This window comes from Siphateles boraxobius, unplaced genomic scaffold (genome assembly GCF_051911475.1).
Source record: "Siphateles boraxobius isolate OS27281-9 unplaced genomic scaffold, OSU_SipBor_1 130, whole genome shotgun sequence".
Taxonomy (NCBI): domain Eukaryota; kingdom Metazoa; phylum Chordata; class Actinopteri; order Cypriniformes; family Leuciscidae; genus Siphateles; species Siphateles boraxobius.
Genome location: NW_027508734.1, coordinates 18,315,548 through 18,324,244, shown reverse-complemented (window position 1 = coordinate 18,324,244; position 8,697 = coordinate 18,315,548). Strand labels below are relative to the sequence as shown.

Genomic DNA, 8,697 nt, shown 5'->3' with positions numbered 1-8,697 from the left:
TTGCATTTGAAAAACTTTACAGATTTATTAATTAAGCACATTCACTGTACAAAAAAGTAACTGTCAACCCAAACGTGTGTATCAGAAACTTAAGCAAATATTGTAAAACTGACAGTAATCATTTTTGTCCATAACAAAAACGAAATACAAAAAAGTTGCACATTTACAGATGTTTAAGAAGTGTTACACATTCCTTAATCATATAAATATTTACAGAGCAAAAAGTGACCTAAATCTACTGTATAATCATTAACTATTACTAAATAGTTCATTAAAAGAGAGATGCACTGTATAAATAAACAAACAGCAGTTTAGTTCTGAAGTAATGCCGTTAATATCAAATTATGAAATTGGTTAATCAGACCATCTATTAACAAACACCTAAAATACTATCTAATCTCCAAAGCGCATATATATATATATATATATATATATATATATATATATATATATATATTTATATATATATATATATATATATATATATATATATATATATATATATATAAAATCCTTTGATTTCCCTTTGGAACAAAGTCATGTGTGTTTTACTGGAAGCAGCATCTGAGATCTATGGAAGGGTAATGTGACAGTTCATTGATGGAAGCATACTATTAGGAATGACACCTGCTATATCAAATTATAGAATAATCATTTATACTATTATTAATCGCAATTAAATTTTGCTGATGTTGGCCCAGATGTTGGTGGTGTGATAAAAGAGCTTCAACAACACAATTATGGCTACATTATAGTGACTATAAGAGGTGAATAAATAGAATAGAATTTCAACATGCTAACATTTTTCTTAAAAAAACACTTTATGTGGAAGTTGAACAGAAGTTTTAATCACTGATTATATATATTTTACTGACATATTTTATGTTTATAAAAGTGCTACATTTTAAAGCTACTGCTGATCTGCATTGTTGACTTCATGCAAGGATCACTAAAGGCATATCTTACTAAATACAATTCTAAAATGTACTGTTGTTGTGCATAATGATAGTTTTTAAAAAAAAGTTCAAACAAAAAGTAAATTCTCTGAAGTTTGCTGTCGATGATGAGACACACAGGAACCATCATATGAATTCAGACTTCAGACTATGAATACTCCTTTTTTTACTCCACAGATGACAGATAATCATACGTTTTGGAACAAAATGAGAGTAGATAGTGCACGTCAATTTTGGGGTGAACGGTCCCTTTAATACATATAGTTACATTTGTGAAAGTTAAACCATGAGTAACATGCAGATCATACAACGAGTCCAAACATGAGAAAAAAATTATTCTCTGTAATCTCTTAATCTATAATAAAAGAGTTGTGCTATATTAATAAATTACACTATTTACTTTAGTACCTGTTGTGTAAATGTCCATTAGATATATGTAAAGCAGAAAAAAGTAACAAATTACGCCTGAATTAGCAGGGGTAACATTTCTTTGTTTGAAGCCTAGCTGGATTTGTCAAAGACAGTAACAAATACAACTGCAAAGTTAATAAGGTATTTTCTGAAATACACACTTTAAATACCATTTAATACTACATCCGTTCTTTCTTTTTTTTTTACAGTATCACAAAATGTACTGTTGGGAGTCCAAATTCAAAAGGAATGTATTTGCAAAGGCTTTACTTTTGTTTTGTTTTGTTTATCACTTTGGAATTTTAAAACTTGTAATTCATATGAATTATGGAGGTAGATTGAAAAGTAAATTAATTAGAAATGTTAGTAACTACATGTAAATGTAACAATTCTAGTTCTTCAATACATTCAAATTTTAATGTAGGCCTATTTTAATTGTGTATGTACAGTGCTTAGCATAAGTGAACACACCCATGCTAAAGTTGACTAAAAAGAGGAATTAAAAATCTTCTTTTGGAAATTGATCTTAATGCCTTAATTTAAAAAATGAGGGAAAATCCAACCTTTAAGGACACCAATTTTCTTTGCTAATAAATAATGTATCGTAAATAAATAAATGTTGTTCCTTAAAATACAGGTTGCCTAAGTCAGGACACCCCTATGTTAAATTCCCATAGAGGCAGGCAGATTTTTATTTTTAAAGGCCAGTTGTTTCATGGATCCAGGATACTATGCATCCTGATAAAGTTCCCTTGGCCTTTGGAATTAAAATAGCCCCACATCATCACATTCCCTTCACCATACCTAGAGACTGCCATGGTTTCATTTCAGTTAGCCTAATAGTTTGATTTGCATTGAGAGATGATCTTATGGAAAGTACCCCATGCCAATCTCTAGGTATGGTGAAGGGAATGTGATGATGTGGGGCTATTTTAATTCCAAAGGCCAAGGGAACTTTATCAGGATGCATAGTATCCTTGATACATGAAACAACGGGCCTTTAAAAATAAAAATCTGCCTGACTCTATGGGAATTTAACATAGAGGTGTCCTGACTTATGCACCCTGTATTTTAAGGAAGAACATTTATTTATTTAAGATACATTATTCATTCACAAAGAAAATTGGTGTCCTTAAAGGTTGGATTTTTACCTCATTTTTTAATTAAGGCATTAAGATCAATTTCCAAAAGATAATTTTTTATTCCTCTTTTTAGTCAACTTTAACATGGGTGTTCACTTACGCTAAGCAATGTATGCTTTTCCTTGTTTTACCCTTTGTCTTACATTATTGGAGGTTGTACTGTGGTGTTGTTGTACGCACACACCACACCACACAAAGGAATTTCATTAAAAGGTATGTGCCATACATCAACCCTCCATACATACAATATATACTCTCAGAAAAAGCTTTTACAAACAGGTAAGCTGTCAGATAATTATTATAGCCACTCCACTGAACTTAATGTAACAAAAGTCAATATCTAAGGCCCTCTGGATCTAATGAGATTAATAACCCTGATACTGTGCTTACATAAAATGGAAATTTCCCACAAACAGAGGTTGATTTTTCAGTCAAGTGTAAATTCATTTGGTCCAGGCAATAGTGCGATTCAAACCCACCTAGCTAACACAAGATTTTGTCAGATTGGTGAACACGTGGTAGCTGGCCTCCCTCACATCTTTTTGGAGCGCCGGCCAAGGTGATGATAGTAACTCAAGGTGATGGAGAGGAAGAAGGCTTCACTAACAAGAAGAATGATTGCACCGTTGCACATTGTGCCCATCTCCAAGAGAGTGATGGATGTCACTGGGGAAAAAATGTGTATAGAGACTAATTGGCAAAGTCAGTCAACGAAGTAGTCTTATACATCTAGCAAAAGGGTGCCAAGCAGAATTCACAACCCTTTAACTTGTAAAAATATGTGCCGAGGCAATGATACAATGCCCTTTTGTTGAAATACATGCTTTAGAATTGGTAAAACAATGCCATAAAGGGTATAATGGAATGGACTAAAAAAATCAATCAATCATTCAAAAAATCTGAATCTACCACTAGATGATTGTATCAGTAGATGAATGTATCATTGGCTATATGTCACAAACAATGGAATCAGTTCTTTTGTCATTTGGCATATATTTGTTTGGTTTTTAAAGACATTTAATACTACTCCAGAATAAAAAAAAAATGTTTTTTGCAACAAACATAGGGAAGGCAAAAAAAGAATTACAGTCAGACTTAATTACAGCTTCAAGACAAAGAAAATTACCAAAAACAAGCATCACCTTCAACCCATTGGATTTTTATTATGTGACAGTCTGAAATACAGTAAGTGTGATCACTCTCCTCAACTTATATTTAGCACAAAGTAAGGAGTTTATTGGTTAATTTGAACCCTATGCTTGGATTGGATTTTCAAGAGAGCTGGTTGCCATAAGAGGGCAGTACAGCCTTAAGAACTAAGAGTATTCCAGACCTTCTCTGCTAACACTCAACAATAAGAATGGCCTAGTGTTTCAAGACAGATTTGATCAACTTCTGATAGGCTTTGGAAGCATCTGGAGACTGGGTTACAATTATGAACCAATCTGTAATGCTTTGCATTGTTTTCCAGTAAGTGTTTATAAATGTACAGCTTATGTAGTCACATAATTGCTGTTTAACTTAATATTATTAATGCTAATGAAAGTCCTTGCTATTAAATATAACATTAATACAAATAAATAAAATATAACAAATTAAGTAAATATAAAGAAATATTTTTCTGGCACATAAAAAAGACATAAAAATAAATATATTAAATAAGATATGCCATGTAAAAAAATCTCATCATAGAGCCCTGCTAATCTTTCTGAAGTGGCCTAAATAACATTTTCCCCCGTCTAAATGTCCCTTAATTATGGCTCTGCCCCTTTAGCACTGTCTGTCCACTGTTCTCAGAAAAAGAAAATCCCTCTCTCACCTAGAAATTGTACCCCGAAGTAACACGCTTCTGTAAGTAGCGTCCACTGAATGATGACCTTTTCCGCTGTGTACAAGCCATTCCACAGGATTAATGAGATACCTGTTGGGAAGAGGAAACACTGAGAGTCAGTTCGTCCTAAGTCAGGTAGAAACAATAAAAGGGGCTCATCTATTAAATATAATGCAGAATCTCCTCAAACCCAAGCACTTATGCTCGGAATTAAAAAGCTTGAAATCTGGCCCAAGATCATAGGACCGATGCTAGTGTGAGTTCTGATTCTGTTCAGGGAAAAGCGCAGAGAGTCCTTCTGATCTCCTCACATACTGCGGATATGGATGACAAGGAGGGTAGTTGTTTCTTCAACCCTGCCAAGTGCCATCTGCCAGCACTATTTTTCCAGCCTTGCTTGAGTAATTCCCACCACTCAACTGGCCATGGATCTGACAGAAGAACACTCACACCTTGCAGCGCTACAGGGGTATGAATTGTTGGTGAGCTAAACCAGGTGTCGCACAGTTTATGGACCACTGGAGCTCAGTAAGGGGTCTGACGGCAAAATACAGCCCTTTTAAAATTTGCACACTAACATCAAGTGTGCAAACAGCAAAGCCTTCAGGGCTCTGCTGCAGCACCCTACTTCTGAGCATTCATATATAGATAATGTATGTAATAATTACATTAGCATAATATTTGATCACCCACTGGTTAGGGCTGGAGTCTAAACAAATTGGGGAGGGAAACTTCTTTATGCTGAATTAGAGGCTGCGTTATGCTATTATGGAGAAAAGACAAATAGTCTGCTGTTCATAATGAAATAAGGGCATAGGGAGGGAAGGGATTTTATTTCCACAAAACTCTTTCACATACCCATAAGCCACCCCTGCAATCTTTTATAATACAGGACCTCCTACGGCTGACTGTAAGCTCAAGCACGGGTGTGCCTGGCATGTGCTGTTGTTGTGAAGCGTCCTGGGACCAGCAGGGGGTCATTACTAGTTCTAGTGCAATAGCTCTACCCAGCACTCTGAAGGCCCTGCCCTATATGTGGCTAAATGGAATTGTAGGGACTCATCCATTTTTAAAACCGAGATGTAAAATATTAATATCTCGTGAAATCATACTAATCTGGCAGTGAACAGCTCATCTAGTCATGAATATTTCCTGTGAGTGGGAGACAGACTGTGTTTGAATTTACGCATAGCAACTACATAATGTAGAGTGGAAAAAGCTTAAGTGTTAAGAAGTGCACATATGTTACATTGACAATATTATGTGGAGAAACACGCATTTAAAAATCCCTTTACAAAATGGTGGCCCATTTTACAAAGTGTCCTAACCAGTCCAATACTTGTTTATACATTTTAATTTCATGATATCCACAATGCTTGTGGAACTTACAGTATTTGTCAAATTTGTCAACGTTGTTTTTACAATTAATTTCTTCTCATTATAATCATTATACTTATATATGGAGTGTGATGCATATGCGGTGTGAAGAAGTATTTCTGGAAAGGTGTGAAAGAAATGATAGATAACATCCTTGATGTTAACATTCTGCTGTTACCTTTAATTTTTTATTTTATTTATATCCTAAGGAGATCAACTTAAAAAAAGAAAGAGTATATATTTACAAATATATGTATTCTTCAATCAATACGGCTTATTTCTTTAAATTGGAAAAGTATTTGAGCACCAAATATAGTACGTTGGCTAAAAGAAATGGTAACAAATATGTCAATGGAAAGTTAACTTATATTTTCAAGGATACATATACAGTTTTTGATAGAGTTTGGGGACCTTTCTGATTGTTCTTAAAACATGTTGGAGTTAGAACGGTGTTAATAGAAGGTTAAGAAAAGAGGTGGTATATCAATGTAAAATACTGTGAAGCAATTTTTGTTTATTTTTGTTCTTGTGTTTGTTTCTCTACGTTACATGGAAATGTATATGTACATGATGTGCATAGTTCAAATGTAATTTAAAAAAAAACCTGAACATACATAGAAGGGCTCCGCCGAAGAGCCTGATGGAGATCCTGGTGGTGGTGAGCTCAAATATTATCTCGTAGAGCTGGTTGGGGAAAGCCAGGGCCTACAACACAGAGATCGTGCTCATATAATGACTGTAATGTTATGGGACCTCTAGGGAGAGGCATTAAAGCTGCAAAAATCCCTTCAAGATGACAGTGAAATGAGAAATGTCTATTAAAAAATTAATTGTAACATTACTTGTAACGTTATAAATTTTTTACTGTCACTTTTGATCAATTTAATGCATTCTTGCTGAATAAAAGTATTCATTTCTTTTAAAAGAAGATCTATTGTACAGTAGCGTAAATAATTACACAAAACACAATGAGCATTTTTTCATTTTTGAGCACGGACTATTTTGAAGTAACTGCTCACCATTAAGGATGTCGATGTGAACAGCACTGCAGAGATGAGGAGCCAAATCCTGTAATGAGAGAATGAAAGACATTACACATCAAACCAACTGGCCTCTAATAAGACACAAATGATTCACAATCGAAACCTTTAAGGATTTGCACACAAAAAAACTGCAAAGAACATTGGAGCAATTAAATTAGTAGGGTGTCTGATGTCACACGTAAAGACAGAGAAAAGCTTGAAGTCAGTGGTCTGATGTGAAGAGACTGATCATGTTTAAAGTCTTACCGGAGACCAATGGGCTCACGTACAGCAAACTTCATCTCATTACCCAACATCTGACTGATCTGCAAAATGAGAATTTATCAATATTAGCATGTAAAATTTAGCCAGTTAACTAACTTCTTTTTAGAAATGTAATTAATAAGACAGGTTAATATACTATTCATTCATATACTAAGTAGAGCAAGGTGATGGACTAAAATACAGGCCCATGGAAGGAAAATGACAAATTTAGGAAAACAGGCCTAACTCAGAAAGTGGGATTATCAGATTTGCTGATTGCAGAATCCTTCCAAGACTGAATGGTCCATGCAGAGGGACACGGATTTATTTTGTAAATATGGAAACTTTGGTGTAGCACCTGGAGGGACCGATAGGAAAGTTTGAGTTTTGTTCTGATCCAATATGTGTATTTTGACAGCAGGCTAGGTGGTTTCACAATGATGGCTTTGTGTTCGTAATCCAGGCTGTGGGCCACAGGGGAGCACAGCTCCATTAGACAGAATCAGACCAAATACAGATAAGGATGTGGAAGGTGGTACAATATATAATGCTTTGTTTGGGTAACCTAACTCTTATCATTCTATAAGTGATAGGGGATTTTGTAGGAGAATGCTGTTTAAAAGAGTGCTAAAGCTCTAGAGGAACCAACTCAAAATTATGCACACCAAGGCAACATTTATTTTATTAAAAGTACAAAACAAACAGTAATTTTGTGAAATATTTTTACAATTTAAAATAACTGTTTTCTATGTTTAAATATTTAAAAAAGTAATTTACTCTGTGATGGCAAAGCTGAATTTCCAGCATCATGACTCCAGTCTTCAGTGTCAATATTATTTTAATATTCTGATTTAGTGCTTAAGACATATTTCTTATTACTATTACACACAGAAGACAATATTCCTCCGCCCAGGCGAGCAACCACCAAGAAAAGGTGTTAAAACCAATTCTCGCTCAGGACAACTGGAAGCTGCTAGGGACAGGAAAATGCTGGCTGATCTTGATCAACGGCTTATTTTTCCACCTGAGATTGCCACCACTAACCTCCGACCAGATACTGTTTTTTGGTCTGGATCAGAACGCATTGTTCAACTGATAGAGTTAACAGTGCCATGGGAGGATGCTATAGATGAGGCATATGAGAGGAAGAAACTGCGGTATGCTCAGCTGGCCACTGAAGCAGACCAGCGAGGATGGAGAGTCCAGGTTTATCCAGTGGAAGTGGGTTGTCGAGGATTTGTGGCACACTCCACAACCCGGTTCCTCAGAGACGACGGATTCAGTGGCCAAGAGTTGCGTCGCACAATAAAGAACTTATCTGAAGCAGCAGAGAGGAGCAGCAACTGGCTGTGGTTGAGACGGAAAGAGTGTGGCTGGCTGTGTACAGGCCGCCATGCTACGGTTTAGAAAAATTCTTGAAAATTTGATGAGTCTGTTGATTTATTTGTATAGTTTGCATAGTAATTACAGTTATTACGTTCCTGTGTATTTCGCGTGAATGAGGATTGGTGTTTAGACAGATATTGTGTTTTGCGGTAGTATGCCATACGGAACTGTTGCCACTGACCGCTTTAACGTCCGCAGTGGGGCTCGACAGCCTTAGTCAAACGGGTTGGCGCGTATGGTCGGGTTGTGGAGTTGTTATGAGAGATTGTGGTTAGGTCAAAGGAGCAGTCTCAGCAGCAGGAGGGATG

The 8,697-nt window shown here is 35.6% G+C and overlaps 1 protein-coding gene across 2 annotated transcripts in view; it reads right to left on the bottom strand.

The window, feature by feature from the left end:
- Positions 1–1,187: 1,187 nt before the first annotated feature.
- The window catches only part of tp53i11a (tumor protein p53 inducible protein 11a), a 39,274-nt gene continuing 31,764 nt past the window's right edge, over positions 1,188–8,697 (bottom strand). The window contains exons 3-7 of one of the 2 annotated variants that reach the window (XM_077228493.1): positions 7,007–7,065; positions 6,737–6,785; positions 6,332–6,422; positions 4,329–4,430; positions 1,188–3,175 (exon numbers count right to left, since the gene is read on the bottom strand). In XM_077228493.1, the coding sequence (XP_077084608.1) occupies positions 3,042–3,175; positions 4,329–4,430; positions 6,332–6,422; positions 6,737–6,785; positions 7,007–7,065 (435 nt within the window). In that variant the 3' untranslated portion in view covers positions 1,188–3,041. The remainder of the gene's footprint in view (positions 3,176–4,328; positions 4,431–6,331; positions 6,423–6,736; positions 6,786–7,006; positions 7,066–8,697) is intronic. The other variant, XM_077228494.1, reaches the window with a different exon arrangement.